The sequence below is a fragment of the Dromaius novaehollandiae genome, chromosome 4, assembly GCF_036370855.1.
Source record: "Dromaius novaehollandiae isolate bDroNov1 chromosome 4, bDroNov1.hap1, whole genome shotgun sequence".
NCBI classification, from domain to species: domain Eukaryota; kingdom Metazoa; phylum Chordata; class Aves; order Casuariiformes; family Dromaiidae; genus Dromaius; species Dromaius novaehollandiae.
In genome coordinates, this window is record NC_088101.1 from 12,988,231 (window position 1) to 13,012,738 (window position 24,508).

At 49.5% G+C, this 24,508-nt stretch overlaps 1 protein-coding gene across 1 annotated transcript; it reads left to right on the forward strand.

Moving 5' to 3' along the window:
• Positions 1 to 754: 754 nt before the first annotated feature.
• Positions 755 to 23,719, forward strand: LOC112985119 (interleukin-8-like). The gene is made up of 5 exons (XM_026103503.2): positions 755 to 1,287; positions 20,776 to 21,178; positions 21,431 to 21,560; positions 22,682 to 22,765; positions 23,280 to 23,719. Exons 2-5 carry the CDS (start codon positions 21,106 to 21,108, stop codon positions 23,290 to 23,292), a joined length of 300 nt encoding a protein of 99 aa, XP_025959288.1. The 5' UTR covers positions 755 to 1,287; positions 20,776 to 21,105; the 3' UTR covers positions 23,293 to 23,719.
• Positions 23,720 to 24,508: the final 789 nt, after the last annotated feature.

The window sequence follows — 24,508 nt, forward strand, 5'->3', positions numbered from 1 at the left end:
AGGTGTGAGTGCTCTCTGTGTTAAGCAAAACAGGGCTTTCTGAGATGAGGAAAAAAATAATTTCTTACAAGTCATATGCTCTACCCTGTGGCTTCATTAGCTTTCTCAGGAATTAGGCTTCAAAAAGAAAACAAAAAGGAAGTTCTAAAAGGCAATGTGATTTTCAGTACTTAATGTCAGTACTAATCAGTTATCTGAACTCTAGCTCTATTTCTTATTGCTTTATTGTAGGGCTGTTCTGGGTAGCCTGCCACAAAATGGCTGGAATAATGAGAAATTACCTCTTTTGCAATTTAGAGCCTCCTAATGATGGGCAGGGAAAAGCAAGCTCAGGGCTGCATATGTGTTGAAATACTAACAGCTGAGAGAAATCTGGCTGCAGAGCCCCTTCAGCCCTCAGGGCTATGTAAAGTGGGTCAGTGGCAAAGCGCAAGCTGGATAAAAGGAGAGGGGAGAACTCCTTACTTGTGGATTGTTTTGTTTCTTCAAGCACAAATTTAATGTTAAACTACTTTCTCACTTGAGGGATTGACATGTGTTAAAAAGCTTTGCTACAAAGAGGGGCAGAATAGCAATTTTAAGAATGCCAGAATATAAATGAAAGGGAATCTGTATCTCTGAAAGCAACAGTGATTTACTGAGACATTTGGGGATTTCTGGGAATGTGTTCCCACTTCAGTACTGCTTTATGGAAGCAACTTTCTGCGTGATGAAGAAAACTTGTCATGCACTTCTGTCATGCCACTTGCAGAGTTCCTCTAGCATCCTGTCCTTGCCCTTTGCTGGAAGGGTGAAATATAGCACTGCTATCCTAGCATCTGGGGCAATGTGGGGAATGCTGCATTAGAGAAAAACCACACGTTCCCCTCACAGGTCATGCACTTCTGCAAACAAATGCACCGCTTGGAGCTTGTAAAATTTAGGCTTGGAAATGACTGCAGAGAATGGATGACACAGGCCTGGAGGGAGGTAGTCGGGGCGTAAAACGTCATTAGCTTGCCTCTGTCTTTTTCTGATTAGCTCAACTCATCCTCCTCGCTTCTTGCCAATTGCCCAGGCACCTGAGGAAGGCACCAAAGCAGGCCTCTGTCTCACTCAACTTCCCCAGCCCTCGAGTTGACATGCCCTCAGCCACCAGCAGCCTTCTGAATCCTAACCGAGCCGAAATGTAGAGACTCGTCACAGCGACTGCCCTGCTGATTGCAAGAAAGCTGGCTGCCACATTTCTTAACAGAGAGAAGCCTCTGGAAACAGCCCCATAACAAGGTCTGCGCATGGAAAATACAGGTATTTTACTCATGTTCTTGCTTCTTTTATGGCTACTGATTGGGGCTAGACTATGATATTTAAGTGCATACAGACAATGTCTAAGGAAAAACACAATTTTTCACATGCTGTTAGAAGTAGTTCCTGCAGGTGATGGCTGTTTAACCTGAATAAGTTTCCTTATTAAGAAGAGTATACCTTCACCCCATTTCTTTTCCAATGCAAGTAGAAGTTTCCACCTGACCCCACAGTGGGAAGCTTGCGGGCAAGCGGGCTCCTCTTAGAGGTGCAAGTAGAGGGATTAAGAAGAAAGGAATGAGTGGAGGAAGGGGCAGAAGCTACTACCTCTCAGGAAATGGCCAGACAGTGCCGAAGCTCATGTAGACAGTGCAGTCCTTGGGCCTCTCCAGGTATGACCCCAAAAGGCTTCTTGAACTTCTGGCTCCAAAGTCCCTATGAAGTGCAGGGACCTTTACATTCCCACACTTCAAGGGATTCCTGGATGAAGAGGAAGACCATTTCAAGGGTTTGAAACTTCATCCTGTTAAAATAAGAACTCCCAAACTCGACCTACTCTTTGTGGAAGTCCTAAACTTTACACAGGTGGGTACTCACTCTCAGTTCACAGAGAACCAAGGAGCAACATGCTATCAGCTGAGGTGTCAGCACCTGAAAGTAGGAGCTGGGAAACATGGCAGGCATAGTCAGATGCTTAAGAACCGAAGGACAGGTGAAACAAAGGACTTCTGCTAGGTTTTTCACCCAGAGCTTAAAAACCCAACCAAACCAGCAAGGTGGGTTTAGACTCCCTACAGGTAGCATGCCTGCAAGTTCTCTCTCTACAAGGACGTTAACAGTTCACAGTACAGCATTTAAGTGTTGTGTGTTGATGGTGCTACTGCGAGGTTGTAGCAGATGTGCCATTGCCTCTTCACAAACGCCCCCCGTTGTCCTTTCACATTACCTGTCCGGAGGAGAACTCTCTAGCTTTTCTCTTTGAAATTGTCTAGCTTTTTCAGCCACATCTCCATAGCTGAGGTGGATGGGCTAGGAAGGGAGGGGAAAAGCATGTGACTTTTCCAAGTCATTTCAAAGCATGGGAAGGGCTTGCAACGTCAGCTTCGGAGGACTACGGCTGTTCGTACAGAGCAGTGAGCAAGGTAGAGACTTGGAGCCTTGTAACAAGATCTACTGGCTTTTTAGAACATGCCAGGGCCCAGATTATTTAGACTATGGAGGGGAAAAAGTTCTGTATTTGGGAAAGTCTGTGCTCTGTTATTCTTGCCCCCTAGGATTCTACTTTTTGCCATACAAAACTTGCCCTTAATGTCTTCAAACCAACCTGTCTCTGTTAGTGAAAATGATGCCTACAAGTAGGGTTAACAGAGGTTTTTACTTCCATTTTGTGTATTCATAATTTGAAGTAACTTCACAAACATGCTAATATTGCTGCTGAAAACATAACCTCTAAACACATAGTGAAGGGTATGAAGCTGTTGACAGGTCTGACTCCTTCCAGAGTGAAAAGGGGAAAGGAAATTTGGCTGCTCTTTGTTACTAATTCTGGAAGAAACCACAGCTTCCTGCCTGTCCATCAAAATACAAATGAGTTCAAAAGCACCCATTTCCTTTAGAGTACAATCGAGGTAGCCAGCATTTCAGAAAAAGCTACCATACCACGCTAGCAAAAAATCATCCGAGACTTTGATGAGGAGGAGGCATTTTGTGAATAGCAAATCCACTCTGGCCCAAAAGAAGAGTTAAAGGGTTCTTTCTCGTCCTGTTAAGTGTCACAATAAGACTACAGAGAAGGTGGAAATTTCTGTAGAGCATTTGCGATGTGGTGTAGGGAGGATGCTTTTGATGCTGTAGGTAGGTTTGGGGGTCTAAAATGGCACATGACTGATATATTCCTTAAACCAGTGCAAGCTGGAGAAGAATTGCTATGTAGATCTTTGATTTGTGCATCCTAAGATTTGCACTGCTGCCCTAGTAGGGAAGGGCTTTTGGGGAAAGTTTGAGCTCCTGGTGCTGAAGTTTAAGGGAGACTGAGGAAATATGCCAAGTGAAGGCTCACACCCAGCATTTGAAGGACTTTGTCACTTCGGAGAAGTTCAGAGCACTTGCTGTGTATCCTGAGACAGACTGCTGCTGCATGTATCATGCAGCAAGGGAAAACAAGCCTGAACAGTTTCGTATGTCCTTCAGACATCGCATGTTGGCGAAGGGCCTGCTGGCGTCTCCCAGGCTTGCTTATACAGAAGCAGGCATGTGGTGGGCTTTTGAGGTGACCTTGAAATACAAGCGTTTATTCTGTCGCAAGTGGCACGCAGCAACTGTCCCTCGGAAAAAAGGCCTTTCTGTAGGTGTGGTGGAAACGCGGGCTCCTGCCTTGCTGGTTAGGCTGAGATTAGGCAGGATAGTGACTAACACTAGGAGAGGCTGGCGGAGCAAGCTGTGAGTGTGTCACTATTCATGTGAACAGCCTGATACCTGCAGCTGTTCAGAAACTACCTGTGGGCCTCAAATTGCCCAGCTGGGCAGGGCAAATAGCTGTGGCCTTATCTGCATGGAGGTGGGACCGGTGACAGCCTCCATCTGCAGGTGTCTGACAGCTTGGGAGGGTGACATGGATTTGTAATCGGACTCGCACCTTCACCTGCATTTGTCCCTGCCTAAAAGAGGGGAGGAAGGGGAAAGAAGGCCGGGCAAGTCTTCCTGTCTGTGGTTTTGTAGCTGGCCATTTGAGGAGATGTTTCAGGAGAGGCCCGCAAGGAAGTGTCTGTTGGCCAGCGCAGGTCAAAACAGAGCTCACCCTGGAGCTGGGCAAGGGCTGGGATAGAGACTGCGGTGTTGTGCACGTCACATAAAGGTATTGGAGCAGTGCAGGCAGGATGCAGCAGCCTTTGGTGTCTCCATACATGAAGCACTGGAGGCACATGGAACAGCTCTCCCATTTCTACTTAGTCCTTCCTGTCTCTGCTTATTCCACTAGACATCTCCTAGGGTACCGGTACATCCAAGGATGTGTTTGTTCATGGGATACAGTACCTGCCTCTTTGCTTGTAGTGTCACCAATATACCATGTGAAGCTATGAGCTGATCTGGCTCCAGAAAAAAGCAAACTCTTACCTGCTTGCTTTAAACCTGGCTTTTTGTTGGGCACATAGCATCTGTCCAGATGCTATCTCCACTATAATGCAATCAGTGAGATCTTTCCCACCGGCCTTCGATTCCCATTTTGGCTTCCAAACATTCCTGTCAATGAAGTAGGCTGCCAAGCCTGTCTTCCCACTCACCAAAGCAACTGTCCTTGAGACAGACTGCTTTGGAGAGGCTGCAGGTGATGGACCCGTCCTACGGAGGGCTCTGCCGTTGGTTCCTCTCCTGCTGGGGCAACGCGCAGTCCCAGCACGTCACTGGCTGACAGCGGGGCAGGCTGCTGGCCAGGGCGCCCTGTTGGCTTTGACGCTTCCCAGGGATACTGTTCTCATATAGCCAAGGAGAGGTGCTCTTGGATGCAGTGCTAGGGCTGATACAGGAATCCTTTGCACGGCAAAAATATTCAAATGGCATTTAGCACCGTGACCTTTGAACACTTCCGCAGGCTTATTCAACTTGAATGTAGAAAACACTTTGGGTGAGGCAAGGCTTAGTGTAAATCTGTTATGAATCACGCTGTTGTGATGCTGTCCAGTGTATTACGTGGTCTCCCAGCGCCATGCACTAGAGTTCTGGGTGGATAAACATCATTTGCTTTAATGTGACAAATGAAACATTTGGGAGGGTCCATTAGTTGTCTACAATTGCTAGATGAGCACTGAAGCAGATAAGGCTTACTGTGCAATAGGCTTAGTGTTGTTAAACTATTAGTCTGTTTTGGCTTCTATTTAAGTGCTAAAAACCCCAGCTGTTCAGGAGGTTCTGCACAGAAACACACTTTATCCACGGGAGGTAGATGTTTGCCCTCTCGCACATTTGCCTTCTCAGCATCGCTGGCTGGGAGGAATTCCCTTCCAGCTCAGAAGATAGAGACTTATGCCAGCAAACAGGAAAAAACAGGCACAAATGCAGTTTGGGCAACTAACTGTAGGGTAAGTTGGTTTGACCAACCTGTAGCTGGGCCTGAATACCTCCTGGTGATACTCTGCACACACCCTGAGGATAACACTACCCGTCTCCCGTATTGCCCTCCTGAGTGGCAGGTGGGAGAGCACTACGCGGTGTAATGAGCAACCCTGAACCCGCCCAGAAATAACTGAGTCCTGTGTATATACACTTAGATATCACTGGGGGATTTTGTTCATGTTCTTACTGAATTGTGTAATTTACTCAGTAAATTTATAGCTATATCACTTACTCAGAAGTACTGACTGACACAAAACAAAGATGTCGTGCACAAAAGCTAATAGCTCATGATCTGTCATGTTCACCAGCTATGTTTTGTACTTCATAAGGGCAAATCTCAGTAACCACTGGGGAGTGGAGGAGTTCAGAGTAACCAGTAGTTGTTTGTTATAAGGTTCACAGGCCTAGCTGGGCTTTAGGATAGTAGTACCACTCCTGAGTTTCTCTCCCCTTTATCTTGCCTCTCCAGAAGTCTTACGCAGCAGGCTTGCGACAACATTATATCTTAGTAAATCAGCATGCAATATTGTACTGAGGGAAGCATATCTTTTGGGTGCAGAGCTGCCTTTTGAGCAAAAAACTCATGAGAAATTTGGAATTAAGTTGACCCTGAGCTCCCTTAAACTTCAGTCCTACCGTTGTTCCTCTTAGGGATCCAAGAAGCCAAAGATCTCAACGCACGCTTTCCCAGCTCTTGAACGCAAATGCAATGAGATCACATACTGGAACGATCAAAGCAGGCAGCCTGTTCTCCGGCTCTCCAGCTGCTCCCAGTGGGAAGCCTCAGCTGTTGTAATATTTATCTGCTTTTATATGCTGCGCACTGGTTTCTATGAAACTAACAGTTTCCAGCTGTTTTCAGGTGTGCAGCTGAACAGTAACACTTGCTCATATCTCAGCTTACGACTACTTAAGCTGCAGGTTTTCCAGCTAGGAACGTAGCTACTATAGATACACGTTCTAAACAGGCATTGCACCTAGGCGAGCACCTCCATGCTTCTAGCAAAACTGTAGGTATTTTCATGTGAACTCTCTCTGGATTGAGAAAACAGCACTGATCTTTCCTAGCTGGTGCTCTTTTTAATGCTGGCATACTTGTACTGTCAAGTATTGCAGCATAGTTCAGCAGCAAGGAGGCCTGTATAGTATGTCTTCCTCAGCCACGCAGGTTGTAGTTCGGACATGTAGCTAGGTTAATGCTCTTTCAGGTTGCGAGCACAAAAAAATGTGTGTTTTGGTGAGCTCAGAAATAACGCTGGTATTTTAGGCTGCTTGCGAACTCTGGCAGACTTGCTGCAGCAGGCACACCTGCTAATGTTTCCAAATGTATTGGCAAAGAAGGGCCCTGTAGTCTCTGTAGAGGAAAGCCCAGATCCTGGAGCCTGAAGCAGGGCAGTGTACAACATATTCAGCATGTCAAGCTAACAAATGGGCATCTCCACCTGCTTCTGCTTGGAGGTGTCTTTCATAAGATAGGGTCAAACATCAGCGTGATCATCCATGAGCCTGCTGTGCTCGGTATGCAGAATAACACTTGATCTTGGGAGTGATGCCAGCTTTTGAAGAGCAGTACAAAAGCTACTCACTTGCACACTGCCTGGTGACCCCCCACCTATGTGTTTTGAGTCACAGGAGTACTTTGCCCACACAGCAACGTGCATCCTCAGTTTGCTCATCCCAACTTGCTTCTGCTCTCTGTAACATCTTGGAGCTATGATTGGGGCGTGTGTTGATGGCAGTGAAGCTCTCCAGTGGCATCCCTTTCCTCCCGCCATCTTCCGAATGCATGGTGAAAGCTCTCTCCATCCCTGGACGGGCACGGGAGGCAGTTTCCTGCCATGTCCCACGATGACTCTGCAGCAGTCTCAGTGCTGGGCAGTGACTCCATTTTTGGTGGCTGGCTCTCAAGCCTCCTCTTGCCGCCCACAGATGATTCTGCTCAGTGCTTAGTCCTCTTGCAAATGTCCTGTCTCTCCAGGGCAATAAGTTGGCTACAGGCTTTTTTCCTTTCCTGACCTGCTTCGTCTCAGTGTTGTCTTTCGCCAGTCCCACAGCAGTGCAGGGCAAGGAAGGCATTCTGCCTGCATCTCCTTCTCATCGTATTTCCTGCTCCATGTAGCAGTCTTCCTCGATCCTCTCCCAAAAGAAAGTCCTTTGACATTGCTGCAGGGTCTGTGGGGTCTAACAGGCACTTCTAGATTTCCAGGATGCCTCTGTGCTTCTCCCCACCCAAAAACCCACCCTAAACCGTGCTTTGCTGCAGAACGTCAAGACAAGCCAGTTCCACAGGCCACCACTGCTCTTGCCAGAGAATTAAGCCAAGAGCTCTAGCCAGTGAGTTTTTTAAAAGGAAGGCTTTCTCCTCTGCCCTGCCTCTTCCTTCTGCAGGCCCAAATCTCCCTTCTTCATTGCTGCCTTGCGATGAGCCCAGTCCCTTGGTGCTGCCAAGCTGCTGCCTCCTCCTTCCATGCATATTCCCCCTGTCCTCACGCAGGACGTGTCCATGCTCCAGTCGGATGACACCGGCCAATGCAGCGACACTGGCAAAAACTTGTGTTAATGTGCTGCAGTCACTCTTGGAAGTGGCAAACGAACTGGGGGACACTTGAAAGCTGGTGGTTCAGAAATATTTGTGGAAGTGGCCTCTAAGCAGCCGGTGGAGGAGTTCTCCGCGATGAGAACAGTCCCTTGTAACACCCAAAAGGAGCTTACCACCTTAGCTCTACGCTCAGTCCACTGACTGTGACCTCTGGGCTCCGACCCAGACACCTCCGTACATCGCTGGCTGTAGGAAAGCCACACTTTTGAGGCCATTTCCCCTGTTTCCGTATTGCACTGGCGGTGGCGAGCTGTCGTCTGCAGCGCTGGTGTCTGCCGCTCTCTAGCGGTGCCGAGTCTGCAGCCTCCCCAGAGCCCTGCTACGCACCAGCTTTTCACCCAGGGCTGTCACAAACGTTGGATCAGCAAATGCTGGAAAGGACTTGAGGCAAGTCCCAGGCTGCGTCTGCGTGTACATCCCTCCTCTCCAGACATCGGCCACTGCCGGTGACTGCTTACCGGGCTGCGTACCTCACCCAGCACAGCCTTTCTTAGGGGCTTTACTCAAGGCAGGTGAAATATGTGCGTGTACAAAGGGCAAACTATTCTGGATGTTCGTATGTGTGTTCCACAAATTTTTCAGCTAAAATAGCTGTGCGTTAAGAATAGCGCGGTGGAGTGAAACAATATGGCTTTGAAACTAAAGGAAGAGAAGATGTTTCCCCTTATATACTTCTTGAATCACTGCGTTGCTGTACATGAATCTCATGGTGTCATTGCAAAATGAAAACACAGCTGGTGCCTTTTCTGCAGAACTTGCTTCTGCCCTTGTAGGTCTAAATGCTGCGTCTGTGTGATGTGGGCTTTGAAGCTGCCCACGTTCCCCAGGCCCGTGGTCTGAGGGAGGAGCAGAGTCCCTTGTGTCGTTAGGCTAACGGGATATGCTATGTGGGCATGTTATGTTATGTGGAGGAAATATCTTTCCGAGTGCCTTGCTTGTATGCCACCTCCAGCTTCTGTGCAACCAGAGCTGCCATGTGAAGTACCCCCTCACCATTTCCATTTTCTTCAGAATTGACTTTTGCTCTGCGGTGCTGCAACCCCCATCAGCAGAGGGAAAGGCTGTGGGGAGAGCTGGCTTTCCAGGGTGAGTGCGAGAAGGGCTTTCACTCATCCTGTAGCCTTTTATCAAATGGGATGCTGAAATTCAGACCCTCTAAATGCCTGAGCAGTCTTGGCAGCCCCTAACTTAGTCCCAGGGAACGTGTACGTCAAGGAGCAAGGGCATAACATGAAGAGATGTGAGTTACCATTTCCTGATTATTGTGCCATTTAAAAGTGAAGACAGCTTCAGAGGCCAAGGTGGAATATAACCAGCAACTCATTGGAATCAAGCATGTAAAGACCACCAAACAGCCCTCAGAGGAAAAAAAAAAATTAATTCAGACCAACCTGCTAGCAAATAGTAATCCTCTCCTAAATAAAAATCAAAACTACAAATCCTGAAAACAACCCAAAACTGTTCAAGGACAAATCGCATTCGTCCAATGTCAGAACATGCAACCGATGTCATTTTATTGGAAAATGCGCTTTAATATGGGACCATAATCAGATATATTTGTGAGGGCTCAGCTTGGTTCGTGTCATGATATTCCTCATCAGTGGGATTTTTTCTCTAATTTGAAGCACAAATGTTTTAGTCCTTTGGCAATTTTGCTTTTTATGTTGTTGTTTGAACAAGGAAAACCAGACCCTAGAACAAATGAAAACTTCCTGTATTTATGTCTAAGTAGTTGACATGTTAAAGGATCCAGGTTTTCTGCAAGATATTGTTTCTATTTTTCTTCCAAGCCATCTGCAAATCTATGAGGACCAACAGACTAATGAAAGGAAAAGGCTGTGTCCTGACAAATCCATGTGTAGGGAAGGGTGGGAGTTTAATATGCATATGATCCACACAGTATATTTAGCAGGAGAAAAGGATAAAGTATATATTTAAAGAGAGGGGAGAATTTTCCCTCAGATATCAGCTATGTTAAAAAGAGTCTTCGTCAGCCTTTCAGAGGCATTCATATTCCTTTAGTTAGGAAACTGGTGAGATTTAATATTTTTCTACCTCAATTTTCTATTTTCCCAGTTTTTCTATTTCATGCTCACAGGCTGCGGCTTGGGGTGCTTTAACCCAATGCAGAAAGGCTGCGCTCGAGTTCTTGCCTGGTCCGACCTGCAGCAATTTGTTTGCTGGTATTCTGGCTTGCTGCTCGCTTTGGATAGAAAATGGACAGGTTCAAGTGACTGAACAGCAGGGTGACTTATCTAATAAAGGTATTTGCAGACATCTTTTTCCTTTCTGGGCCCTAGAAAATCACCTGCGTAAGAACCAGTGTAGGCAGAAGATTTATTTCCAATTACTTTCAGCATGCAGGTGATTTATACAGATACCCTCACCTTATTTTTTTCTTCTCCCTCAGCCACTGCTGGGTCCTTTTTTTACTGGTTGTGTAACTTCATTGCTCAGCAGATACTGCATTTCTTTCTGCTCTTTATCAGTGCACCTCCAGATAAGCTTTTAGCTTTACAATGACTCTATTAGCACCTTTATTGTGCAGCACCCTGTCCATTCAACCATAAATCCACACCAGACCCTGGATGTCCTGTGCATAAATAAGAGGTAGGTGGACAGTGACTCTTCCGGCTACGTGCTAGTGCTCACACAGTGTCTGAGACGCAAACAACACTCTTGAGCAAGACAGGATGAGAACAGGGGCTGTAGTGTCACCTTCACATTACATCACGGCATTCTGGGTCTGAAGTGCTCTCTTTTTCAGAAAATGCAGATTATCATGACAGCATCAGCCGTGCATGTGTTTCAGCCTGCAAAGCACAGGCATGTCTACTGGGAAGCACACACTTCCGAAGGGCATTCGTTATGCTTTGGCTGACCGTAGGCCTGTTTCCCTCTGTTTTGAAGGGCTAACTAGTTTCTTGGACTGCTTCCAAGCTTTTGACCTATGAAAGCCAGAGGTAGCTGCCTCTTTCTATTTCTTGCACAGGAGTTTGAAGGAGGAGACATTGCTCTGTGGCATTGCTTTGAAATAGAGTTAACTGTAGTCACAACCCAAAATGCCAAGTCTTTGTGTTTCCCTGTAGGTTTTTAAAATAACTCTCAGATCATTTTCAAGCTGTTGTGGTGATCAGCTAATTTAAAAGCACGTAGAGCCAGTAGGATCGACCCTTCGTAGCCCAGAGCGTTGCTGTACTGAGTAAGGCTCGGCGTTGTCTCCCATGTGGGCAGGCATCCATGCTTCCTCAAAGTAAACATCTCGGTTCTCTGTGGAATATGTCTTGCAAAAGGCAGGCAAAACCACATGGGAAGACATCAGGTTCTTGTCTGTTTGCATAAATTTCTCAAGTGGGAATGAACCTCAAAGAAACCAAAATATTCGTTACATAACGCTCTTCATTGAGCAGCCTGTAAAGCTGCTCAGCTGTAGAGACAGGGTCAGCAATGCGAGTCCTTTACCACACACTTGGGATTTTTGCCCCATGCGGTCAGGGCGTCCTTGGTCTTGCTGTCAGATATTTCACGACTAGTCACTTTACCTCTCCCTGGAAGCTCATCCAGTCCTGTGTACACCGTGGACTTTTCTTTCCATCATCTGTAATAGAAATGCCTTTTCCTTCCTGAAAATGTATTTGTGTAGAAAGGTGGGGTTAACATGGCAATTGTAAAGAGGAATAGCTGAATTCTCATGCAGCCGTGGGGCAAATAGTGTTAATTCCTGTAGTCCTTAGGCCGTTATCTGGTTTACTAATACCGCCCCATCTTCCACTGTATCCAGGGGACAGGCGACACATGCCCCTGCTCTCCTGTCCCCGGGGTGGGACTTGATCCTGAGTGAAGACAGTCTGGCGATTGCTGTGATGTGGCAGTCTGGACTGAAGTGGTCTTAGGGTGCGTTCGTGTTTCAGTTTGGATCACGAGGGGTTTTTTTGAACCAGATGTCCCCGGCGTGCTCGCTCACCCCGTCCTACGGGGCGGTCCTCAAGAGCATGAAATCAATTCCTTTGCAGTGAAACTAAACCAGAAGAGGTCCAGCTTCTAACGGGTGTTCGGTCCACAGGGCCAGACTAGAAATAGCCTAGAATAAAATCAAAAAGCCCCTGACGTATGTATAGAACCTGGATGTCCTGTCCTCAGATCGGTGAGTACTTGCTGCTGTGGACAGGCCTGCAACAGTCCTTTCTGACCTTAGAGAAAGAAATCACCGAGTAAAAGGAGATGCTGAAAGGAGTGTGGGAGGAGGAGAAAAAGGAGAACAGTAATGAATCCTTTCTGGAGCACTGGGGAAATGAACTGTGATGAACCACCTGCTGCAGGAGTCATTTGAAGCCTCCCCCAAAGACCAAAATGCTCGTAAAAGCTATGCCAAGAACCTGGCAGTGTTAAATTAAGCACTTGTCAAAGTCAGATTTTTTTTCTTTTTTGGTTGGAGCTGAAGATAAAGTAGGGAATCCCCCTGTGGCCATGATTTAAATTCATATGTCCAAAAATAGTAAGAGAAGTTAATCAGAACATCTCTCTTCTGAGGGCTGAAACCGAGTGAGGAGCTTTCCTCCTTAGTAAGATCAGATTGCTTGCTCTATCCACCTGAAAAATCAGCCTGGTTGGATAAAAATCACTTTTTCTTTCTCTCAGTTTTTCTTTTGTGCTTGGCAGGCAGGGGCAGGAGGCTTCAAACTGTGGATGGAGAATCTTTATCATGCAGCAAAACCTCAAGCCAAGCGATGCTCTAGTCTTTGCTTGCAAGCAGCAGTCATCTAAACCACACAAAAGCAGGGTGCAAAAGGAAGGGAAAGTGCACAAATAGCAACAGAGATGGTGGATGCAACCCCAGGCTGTGCCCTGCAACTTTTTAGATTTATCATTTTTCCGGGTGTGTTTTGTAAACGAGAACGAGGATAAAAGCTGAGGAAAGATCAAAGCGGCTTCATGGTTTCTATGGGTTTATGCTTCTTGGTTTCACTTTCCAGTATGCTTCTGAGTTTCTCCTCTCCCTGCTCACTGGCCTTTCATCCCTGTTTTTGCTCTGCGGACGATCGGGCTGCAGATGAGGACTGGCTGAACTTCCTTCCCCCAGAGTTGCGGCTTCTGGACTTGGCCAACCTTTCCCCACCCAAACCTGAAGAAACGCTGGGTTATTTTAGCTGTGAGACAACCCTTTCAGTATCAATTCTCTGGGCTAGTTAGACGTAAACCTCTTGCAGAAGTTTGGCTCCGGTTTCTCCTTCCTCGGCTCAAGCAGCTGCACTGGCTCAGCAGCGCACGCAAGGCCCTGGCGCCTGAAGTGCTGATTCAGGGATGCCCGGACTGACACCGGTGGAGAAGGGGCTTTCCAGGGGCTTAAGAGCGGCTCATCTCCCCAAAGACATTTGTATTGCACCAGGGTGGTTCCTTTTCTGTGGCGATCTGGATTTCCCCTCCTTACCATGCGCATTCGTAAGCGCTGCTCGGGGATGGGCACTGTGAGTGTGCTTTTTTAACAACTTCTGTGGTGACCGCGGGCAAAATGTGGGGAAAGAAAAGCCTCTTCCCCAAGGAGAAGAGGTGGGGAGACACTTAACTGAAGGAGGTGTAGCCTCCCACCCCTTGCAGTCCCCTGTCACCCTCCACGGCCCAGCGCTTCAGCAGGGATTAACCCTGACAGCGGGACATGCGTGGTGGTCAACCGACGCTTGTCCGTGTCTCTGCCGCTGGGACCATCGCTGGTGCCCCCATGGAGCCCAGTGGGCTGGGAGCTGGCTCCAGTCCCATCCGTGAAGCGCGAGGGGGTTTATGTAGCGCTCGTGGACTTGTCAGCTGCACGGCTTGTGAACTTCTCAAGTATGCCAAATAAACCTAGCGCTGCTCAGACTGGAAATGCCAAGCTAGTGCAATTACCAGATATCTGTAAATACCGCTTTGAACAGGTGGCAAACAGCAGCGAGAAATGTCATGTGTGCTACGATAATCAAGCTCGGATAGTCTGGGAAGAGGTGACATTTGTAGGGAAATGAGTCACTAACATACATGTGAAGCGATGATATGTCACTAGACATTGGGGTGGCTTTTTCTTGGGGCTGAGGAAGCTTGTACCAAGCTGGAAGAAGAGATGCTGCTTTTCTTTAGATGTGCTACTGTATTGACTGATGTAGCCAGTATAAAATAGGTCAAAACTGTGTTCGGCCATACCAGAAATTATAGTAGAAACAGCTTGTTAACTACTGACTTCAACTAAGATGGAAACGGCTAAGGTTTGGGGAAAAAGAAAAAAACCTGCTCTAACTAAACCTGCCTGTTTCTGGCTGCATTTACCAAGGTTTCAGCCTCTGAGAAGGAGGAGAGGAGATCTTGCCCTAACTGTCCTTGGGATACTTCTGGTAAAACTAAGTTTTTGCCTAAATAAGATGCCCAAATTGGATGTAGTTGAGCTCTAGTGGTGAAATGTACCTTCACAAGGCTGCTCCCACTGGCACAGCGAGGGGATGTGCTGCTGTATTCTGCATGCCAGTACCTTCATTCTCTTCCTGCTCCTCATGACGCTTTTGGGACCTCTTTCCTCCCTGCCACAGGCAGAAAGGTCCAAGCGTGAAAGCTGGAATGGCTCCCTCCGAATCTCAGCAGTCTCCTGGGTCCAACTCCTCTTTCTTGCCAGTTGTCCAGCTAGCGGTGCGATTGCTGATGTACCGCCTGACGCAAGAGATGGCTAAAACCTTGAAATGAAGTGACAACCTACTTGATATACCCATCATCCCACCAGCACTGGGGGCTTGGCTGGATCCTCTGCCCTGTGGGCCGCAGGGGTGATATAGCCCTGCCCTCTGATTTAGCTGCTTCTCTTTAGCACCGTTGCGCAAGTCTTCTCGAGTGCCGGAGCATCCTCGCCCATGTTACAGTGTCCTCTTTCTATTCCAGGGAAAAGTGTCACAAGTTGCGGCGACTGCGATTGAGTTTGGTGGAAACTTCCCAAATATGCTGCTGAGGCGCAGACTAGATCTCGCCGTGGGGGTTTTCCGGAGCATGTTTGAGTCCAGCTGGGATAATTAGGCCTGGACCATTTTGTTGCTGGTCCAAGACCAAAGCGCTAAAAGCAATAGATCTTGTGGAGTACATCACGTTGACCTTTCTTTGCCCTACAGCAGCGCTGGTCTCCACTTTCCAATGCCCTCTCCCAAGCGTGCGACAAGTGCAGCCAGGCCATGTCCGCCGGCATGTCTCATTTATAGTGCCCGGGCTTGCACTTCATTGGCTCTCCCTGGCACGGCCTGACTTCGTTTTGACTCATCGTGGGCTTGCCCCGACACCAGACGTCAGGCTGTCACCGTCGCACGACCCCCCTATGCAAATAGCTAACGGTGCCCTCAGGCACCTGCGGCGTCTAGACTGGTTCCTTCGTGTGTGCCCACATGCAAATGGGCAGGGGAAGGTTTGGGGGTGCCTCTCCAGCACGCTTCTCTAGTGGCGAGCGAGCACAGGGCAACAGCAGTTGGGACTTTCTCCTGCACTTGCTTGGTGCCATTTGCCCCTCTGGGCAGAGACTCCTCATCCTTCTTCCTTATCCTTTCTCTTTTAAGCAGCCTTCTTACTGTTTGTGTCCCCTTTCTTTAGCCCTCAAACAGATCCATGCCAAATGCTCCATTTGTGCTTTGGAAAACGCACATACTTTTAAGTAGTTTTTTCATCTGCTTGCGGGGATGAAGAGCGTAGGTATGATTACACCACCAAAATGAGATCATCTCCCCATGCCATCTCACTGGCAAGTCCACGTGCCTTCCCTCTAAGAAAATAAGTGATGGTTAGTTTGGTAGGTGGCCTGAATGACCTAAGTCTGGACTGATTTTGCTCAGCTTTCTCTAATTTGGGTGCTCTCGTGTTTAAATTTCATTTCTATATCTGGAGTTTGGGGCAGTAATTTCAGTCTGTTTTGCATCTGAGTGCAGATAAAACTCCGGGGCTGAGTTCTGGCTGAGCTGGAAACCACCGACACGTGGCCTTGGGGACGCACGCGTTGGGCTGTTGGCTTCAGAGGGAGATTTCTAGATTTGAAGTGATGGTTTGTGCCACGGTACTGGTACAGCAAGCCCTTGCCCCTTTGCGTGCCTGCTGACCTAGGGGCAAAGCAGCCTGGAGGTGCCCGTGGGAGGGCGTCAGGCCAGACGGCAAACGCTCCGGTTTGTGCAGTCCCAGTCTAGTGCCTCCGGGGTCAGTTTTTGCTTTCCCCGGGGCTGTGCTGTTGGGTTAGTGTTATTTTTCTGGGAGTTTGGGCCTGTGATTTTTCTGCTTCAGGCTTTGATACCTGTTAGGGCAGGAACAGATTTTGACAGCTCCAGACAGAGGTGGATCAATGCTTGCGTCCCTACCTTGGAGTGACCAGGCAAAAGCTTGCCTGGGCGGTGGCCTTGGACAGCGGCTCAGAGCATGAGGACTCAGAGCACCAGGTTTTTATCTCCCAAAAATATGATATGAAGCCTGCTGTGGATGGTGCTGTTGACCAGCTGCGTCCTCTGCAACGTCCTTATTATTCTAAACGTGATAAATGGAGTTGAAAGGCACATGGATCACTGTTAGCTGAAGCCATCCAACTTGCCACTGGCCTGGGGCAGTAAGGGGAAAAGTATCTGAAAAAGTAACTGGAAAAAGAAAGCTGAAGCTGAAATGGGATGCCCTGAAGAAAGGAAGGCCAAGTGTGCAAGTGAGCTGTTCTTATTAAAATGCTACTGGGGGGGGGGGGGGGGACATCGGGGAAGATGGTGATGATTTAGCTAAATGAATTTTCTCATATAAATGGATGCAGGTTAGTTGGGAATGTGTTTTGGAGCTGCCAGAGGCGCAAGATGATATGAGGACATCCCAGCTAGGACTGGAGGGAGAGAGTGGAAGGAGCCCAGGGCTTGGAAATCAGGCACTGTATGAAGCAGATGGGGACTCTTTTCCACAATAGCAGTGAATAAGCTCAGCGATCAGATCCCGTGTGCCCCTGAAGGGGTTTTCACACGCTGCTTAAGTGGGCAGCACCAAGGCAGGTGTGCATGAAACTCGCCTTCAGGTTTCAGCAGAAGATATCTTTATATCTCTCTCTGCAGCAGATGATGTACCACAAACCACAGCAGTGACAATTCACTGCAGTTGGGGGTTTGGGGTTGGTATCTTTTTTTGTTTTTTCTCTTTTCAGACAGTTGTGAACTGTCAGCCAAAGGCATACTGGGTGGCTTGCGGAGAAAGAGAGGTGCGCCAAAAGCTCACTTTCACTTGCAACAAACTGTTTCAATATGGCCGAGATACTTCAGGTTTGGTGTCACTGAAGACGTTTTCAGTGCAATCTCCTATGAATCCTTATGCACTGTTTTGTTGAGGGCCCAGATGGTCTTCCAAGGGCAGGAGAGCTGGCATCTCCACAGCGTTGATGCCAGAGGTGGGTTTCTGTCTGTTCCCGTCTGACATCGCGAACGTCTGGTGTGGTTTGCTTCTCCCGATGTGCTTAGCTCAGATCATTTTCTTGATATCTCCAAAACTGCTGTTACAGACAGAGTTCTTGTTTTGTCCTCAACTTGTGTTTGGAAATGCCGTGACACCTTTTTCACTCTCATCTTTCAAAGGGGGCTTAGGCACATAGTATCTCCAGTCTCCCTCTGTCAAAGTGTGAGCTTCCTTCTCCTTTCCATATGGGCTCACCTGACTCTCCTCTCATTTCTCATCATCTCTTTTTGCAGTGTCTTCGAGGAGACCTTGCTGAACTAGCCTGAGGCCTTTTATAGCTTTGCAACACTAAATTGCATGTTTTTAAGCTGTTTAATGGCTGCAGAAGTGCAGCCAGGCCACACAACAGAGCAGTTCTTTCTTGCCATGCTCTCATCCTTTGGGAGCTATTTGCACCGCATTCCTACAGGCCTCCAGTTGAGGTACCACAGGAGGGATTTCCAGAGGATCCACTGGAAAATGAGATCTAATAGAAAATAACAAAACCCCAAAGTGACTTAAGTCAAGTTCTTTGTGACAACTAATTGACTCCAGTATCAGTTAGGCTCATCCTGTGACCGAACCGTCGCAGCTCGGATGCGGAGCGGGGTGAGAGAAGGTGGTTACCACTACAGCATGCTTGGCCATCTTGCCTGCAACAATACAGCTGCTGCGGTAAATACACAAACTGCTAGATCATTTCCAACGTGTTTCAGCTGACGATGGCGCACGTAAATCCACAGATTGATATACGAGGGCCGCTCTTCTGAATTACTGGCATCCAGGAAGTGGTTAGCTTAAAAATAGTCTTAGGGTAGATCCTCACCCTCCTTCTCCCTTTTCGGAATTGCCACTTGGCATGCAGAAATGTTAGCCACCAGTAATGACTTTCCCTTCCTGAGAAAACACCACAATATTTATCAGTATAGACATACGTCAAAGACACCACTATCAAAAACACTTAAAAACCTGGGATTACAGTATCTCCGTCAAGTTCTCCTTATGGCCGTGCCCACGTCCATTTCACCTTTCCATCTCAAACTTCAAGAGCTTTGGGACCAGCTACTCAAATGGCCGTATTCTGGTGCGATACAGTGGGGATTCAACAGATTACCCTGTGTACCGGGGGAAATCCAAGCACGTCACTTCAGTAAGCGAACAAGAGCTGGGCTGCGCTATGAAAATCTGTGTTTAGATATGAATCGATAGGACGCGTCTGTGAAGGAACCGCTGGTTACGCTCAGTTTCTCTTTCTGGCCGTGCAGGCAATGACGGCCACACGACACCCCGCCAGAAATCAGAGCTGTCTTATTCCTGGCATGCTAAGCCAGGCCCTGTGCAAACTGGCCTCCAGCAGGTTTGGTGTGTGTGTGTGTTTGTTTTTTTCAGAAAAAAGGGGCACCAATCATATAGCTAGAAAAATCTAAGGAGTGGTGTCCACAAACTAGCTGGATATCCATCATACATCTTCCCGTTAACAAACGCTAAAGGATTTGGACAGATGTGCCGAGCATGTGTTAACCACTCCCTGATTTCACCAAGGCTGGTCTAATAAATTATATCAACTGCACCAACATTGCAGTTGTTTTGCTTCCCAGAATGAAGTTTCCAGAAGCTGCACGGCCTGGAGCAGGGTGAGAGACGCCCTTAGTCACTCCTGCTGGGTTGGATGATGCTATAAGGATGGTTGCTTCTTTGCAACTCCAGGGATGAGCACATCGTTTTGTCCTACTTCTGGTATTTGGAGGGCAGATGCACCGTTGGACACCTTTCCCTGTGCTGGTCGCAAAGAGGAGGCCCTCTAGACCTCCCTGAGAAATGCCCGGGTGTCATCCCTGTACGATGTGAAGGGGTGCCTGACCTAATAGCATCACTGGAGCCGAAAACTGCTGTTTGGTTTCACTGGAAGGGGCCTGCTCAAATCCCTAGATGTTGGTGTCGCTTCACCCTTGTCGTGGACAGCCCCTAAGGTATGAAATCCTCAGGAGCGGCCAAGGACGGGCAGCATCCTGCTGCAGGTGGGACACGTCGCCTGGGTCCTGTGCAACGCTGGGCAGGGAAACGTCTGCCCTTCCCCGCTGTTTTGGAGACTCTTCTGCAAAACGACTCCTGCTCCTACCCAGCAAAACCACATGAAACTGTCTTCGGGTCAGGCCCCTTTTAATAACACTTGGCAGGGAACCTGAAAACTGAAAGTATTGAACAAAATCCAACTTCAATGCCAGCTCCTTTCCCACCGACAGAGCAGCAAGTTGATGGGACATTGGGAATAGCTAATGGAAACTTTCCCTGTGCTCGCCACGACCTTGATCTATGGGAAATTAAACTCCTACTTGCCCATTTTTGACCTCAATTTCTTGGATGCAAAGCTGAGGCTTTACAAGATCGTTGCCCCACCTCGGAGAAGAACAAGTCTCTCCGTGGACTTGTGAAAGACTTTTTTTTTTTTAATTCACCATTGCATTACTCTATAAAATGCTGACGTGATTTGAAAGCTCCAAATTACAAAGGTTATTACACAACCACATCGTCTTTCTGCCGCCCTCTTCCTTCCTCCCGACTGCACTCCTGCGGCTGCACGTCCCCTTCCCCTTTCCCTTCCTGGCTGGTGGCTTCGCCTTGCCCTGGGCAGCCCCAGCCCTGGGAGTCTTACCGGGCTGCAGAAGGACATTGAATATCCTCTATCAGGGCTCGAGCTTTATTTCGTTTAACAGCAAAGGAATACAGTACTGCCTCTAGCCCAGCTTGGGGGGAAAAAAATCTCAGTGAAATGAACCTGTTAGCAGCGTTTGTGGGCCGCCGGGGCTCCTCGCACGCCCGCATGGGGTCTTGCTCCCTATATTGACGGAGGACGGTCCGGGCGCGACGTGATGAGACGTCCTCTGGGACAGCGCAGGGCTTCGCCTCCCCTCGGGCCGAGTCCCCGTGCTGCGGCCCGAGGGCTCAGATCACGCCCTGGCGAGCCCCGCCGCCCTCCCGTGCTCGCTTACAAGTTTTTACACTGGTAAAAATGAAGTTGCTGCCGATAAATGAATACATCAGCATTTGGTCATGGACCTGCAGATACCGAGGAAGAGGTTTCCTCTTGCTGGCAATGCTGTGCTGGCAATCGCTTTCGTTTACTGGGTGTTTTACTGGCACAGCGAAGCCCTAGGTTTGGAGTGACTGGAAATGCCTAGCGGAGATCTTCAGTCTTTTTCCACTGTACCGCGCTCAGCCTTTTTGTTGATGTAAGAGGTGGCAAAAATAGCGTGGGGAATTATAGCCCCGCTAAAGAAATATGTAAATGTCTGACTGCATACAAAAGCCCCTGTTTACCCGGGGTTTACGCTCTGATTTTATTTCAGGTTCTTTTCGTGGTCGGAGAGTAAATATTGCAGGGAACAACAGCGATGTTGTTCGCGCGGACCCAGCTAATGAGAGAGGGGGGAGCGACGCGGGGAATCCAAGCAGCAAATCCATCCCGTCGCTGACCTGCCTCGGCAGCGCTGCGAGCTCAGCGTGCCAACGCCGTCGCTGGGGGCGTCCCAGAAGTGAAGTCACTGCTCTCCACGCTCCGCTTGCCAGCCGTGACTGCTCGGCTTTGAGTCTGCCTTGGGCCGGCACGCCAACCTCCCCGAATAAATAGGAGCCTCGCTCTGCCCGGCTCCTCAGAGCGGCTCCGGCTTGCGGCGAGGATGGGACCGGGCTGCCCCCCGCTCGCCTGCCTGCTGCTGCTGCTGCTGCTGGCGTCGCACTCGGCCCGCGCAGGTGAGCTCCCGGCGGGCTGGAGACGGGCAATAAACGCCGGGCGGCGAGTTTGCACCAAGCGGCCGCTGATGCGAGGGTTTCTTGCAGGGGTAGGGCGAAGAAATGCAGGCAGTGCTAGCTGTTTCTTACCCTGGCCCCTAAAGCTGCTAAAAAAAGCACGAGAAAGGGGTCATTTCTTTGTCGCTAACGGGTTACTGCATCTCTAAATACCGCTGACTGTCCGTGTAAGCTGTCGCCCTCTCTCTTTCCCAGCCATCCTGGAGATGAACGGAAACCTGAGCTGCAGGTGCGTGAAGACAACCTCAGACTACATCAACCCAAAGCGGTACGAAAGCATCGAGATCAGGCCGGTGGGGAGCACCTGCCGGCGCACAGAAATCATGTAAGTGCTACCAGGGGCTCACTGTAGCGTTAGCTGTCGCCGCAGGAGCGGAAAGCTGCTTTCTCCTCCAGCTCTCTCTGAGCAGCGGTGCCAGCGCTCAGCGTTTTTTTCTGCAACCACCACGCTTCTCCGCTTCCGTTATTTTTTTAAAAAAAAAAAAAAAAGCTCAAAATCTTTTTTAAAAGCCAGCAATCTCAGCCGCGCTCACAGTTTGGGGGCTGAGAAACACCGGGCTGGCCCTGACGAAGGACGCGCCTGGGCCGCAGCAACGGCTCGAGCGGGAGCTGGTTCGGCCGCGGGGGACAAGGCACCGCAACAGCCGCCACCTCCGTTTTGCGGGGAACTTCCTTCGGGAAGTTGCAAATCAGCGATTTTGTGATTCTGGACTCGGGAGCGGAAGGATGACGCTGTCCCCGGGGAGTGCTCTGGTGGCGTTTTCAGCCTGTGCAGACCCAGGAAACACCACGCATCTCCCAGCGTTGGTCCCTCCAGAGTTACAGCCCAGAAACGAGGTGCTGGCGATGTGAATAAACCTTTCAAGTAGGGGAAGGCGTGATCGCTGCACAGTGGCGTTTGCAGCCTGGAGGAAGGGCCTCTTCAGACCCCTAGGTAGAAGGAGCCGTAACCAAGACCTGGTTTTTCCCTACCAATATACAGCACTGCTGAGAGCAGGCAGCATTTCAGTGCAAGCCCTTATCTCATTATTTCTCTCTTAACTAAAGCAGCACGTTAAATGAAAGCGTAAGATTTGTTTACCTGCTCAGCATCGATTTGCTTTTGCCTTCTGGCACACGTTTTCACTGTCCCATTGATCCTGATGGAAGAGTGATGGATGCATCGCCCTTACTCAGACTTTGTGTGTGTAAATCTGCAGAGAAAACTGCCTCTGGGCTTCAAGGGTGGTCTCTGCTGGGCGCAGGAATGTGTTGCATCTTGGTTTTTCCTCTTTCCTGACTGTCCTCTTGCCTCCCTCTGCGAGCAGCTTTCTGTGACACACACACACACACACACCCCCCCCCCCGCATGGCAAGAGAAAGCTGTTCCTCGCAGATCTGCTCTGGTTGCTCAGATACCTGCCTTTAGAGGGAGTGTAACGGTCACAAACTCTGCTTGTATTTCAGAATTAAATTTAAAACCTCCTCAAAGGTGTGTGTGAATCCTGAGGCCCCTTGGGTAAAGAAACTACTGAAACGTATTGCTAGCACGTAAGTGTCTTCGATAAAGTCCTTTGGCTCACGTGGAAGATCCCCGGGCAGCATCTCACCACGTCCGTGGGCCTGGGACAAGGGCTCACAGGGACAAGGGGTCTCCTGGGGCTGGGACCTTCTCCGGGGCCACCTCTGCTGGGCGACCAGCCTGGAGGCGGAGGGGTTCAAGCCTGTGCTGCCCACGGGTCAGGGTCTCCCTTGCTCCTGCCCGGGACTGCGCCTCTGAACATACACCAGAGAAAACCAGCGGCAGGAGCAGGGTTTGGCTGTAGCGAGCGCGATGGTGCTTTCATGCTCCCCGGGGAAATCTTTCCCCCTTTGGCGCACGGAGGTGTTTCCCGGTTTCCGGTGCTGCCGGCTCTGTCGTAGCAGCGGGGCGGCGGGAGATGTCCCCGTGGGAGACACCTGCCCCGAGGAAAGCCCGGCGACTTCCCCGGCTCCGCGCAGCAGCTTCCTCCTGCAGGCCCGCGTTTGCGCGTTCACACGTTTCCCCTCCTTCTGCTTTTCACAGGAAGAAAAAGTAAGTTTCCTGCTAAGGAAGTTGCCGTTCAGAGCCTCGAGACGGACGCGCAGGCGTGCAAACCTGACGGCTCCTCACTTTGCCGTCGCTTCCCCCCACTTCCCCGCAGCCCGAGCCCTGGGGCTGGCCCCGCTGCGGCCAAGCTCGGCGCGGAGCCGCGGGCCACCCAGTGAAGCCCCGCAGCCCTTTCGTCGGTGGGTTTTCCCCGGCGTGCGGTAGCGGAGCCGTGCGAGCGCCAGCCCCTCATTTACTCACTTCGCGCGCGCTCTCTCGCCAGGGCTGTTCCCCTCTCTGCTGGGACAGATTTCCAGCTCCTTCAGTGCAAAGCACTCGTGAACAGGCTGCGTGTCTTACTTTTCATTACGTGCCACTGCGTGTTGTGCCCTGAAAGCTCGAGCCGAATAAAATCTGGGGTTTTTTTCCTCTCAGAATTTTGTTGGGTCTTGCCTTGAACCTCGTTTTGAGAAAACTCCGAAGAACCGTGATAAAACCCGCTGTCATAACTTCCCTGGAGTTGGATTTGCAGTCACTTGAGTCAGGCTTGCTTTAACCGCTGCTCTTTCACAAATACGCTGCGGGCATGAGAGCATACTTCGAGTACACAGAGGCAGCGAGGCGGGCGTGGGAAGAGGCTCCTCTGAGGCGGCGGCGGTGGCCAGGACGTGCTTGGCGGTCTGGTGCGAGGCCCCTTTGGGGTAATTGGCCATGGGGGAAACAGCAAAAGCAAGTCTCTCCAAAGCCTGGGCCAAGGTTTGCCTCGCAGAAGGGAAGTCTGGCTGTAGGATGCGTCTGTCAAGGTGTCGAGCATGAAACAGGGAAGTATTCGCTGCCCTTGTCGCTGTGAGAGCTCGGAGGGAGGAAGGGGCACGTCAGATGCCTGGTCCGGGGCTGCAAAAATCCCTTTTTCCAAGGCGTCTCCAGCAGCAGCCTCACTGAGAGCTGCCAGGGACCTTCCACCCCTCAGCAGTGCTTTACTGCCTTGCGCCACACCGATCTGAAACAGCCCGAGAGTCAATGGAGGACACCGATATATACGCCTATATGTATGGAGAGGGGGAGTTTGCGTGTGCATAGGGCAGCGTGGAGCGCCAGCCACGTACAGTGGTATGTTGAAATGGGTAATATCTGAATACACCAAAAAAAAAGAAAAAAAGAAAAACGCCCCAAAAACTCCAGGTTTGGGGGATTGTGCGGGCTAAGAATAGCCGTCGGCAGGAACA

What these genes read in the sequence shown, in the direction of transcription:
- LOC112985119 (XM_026103503.2), top strand. Translation starts at nt 21,106, where the DNA reads ATGGGACCGGGCTGCCCCCCGCTCGCCTGCCTGCTGCTGCTGCTGCTG. An exon ending in GTCGCACTCGGCCCGCGCAG is followed by an intron (nt 21,179 to 21,430) that starts GTGAGCTCCCGG and finishes TCTCTTTCCCAG; the next exon opens with CCATCCTGGAGATGAACGGA. An exon ending in TGCCGGCGCACAGAAATCAT is followed by an intron (nt 21,561 to 22,681) that starts GTAAGTGCTACC and finishes CTTGTATTTCAG; the next exon opens with AATTAAATTTAAAACCTCCT.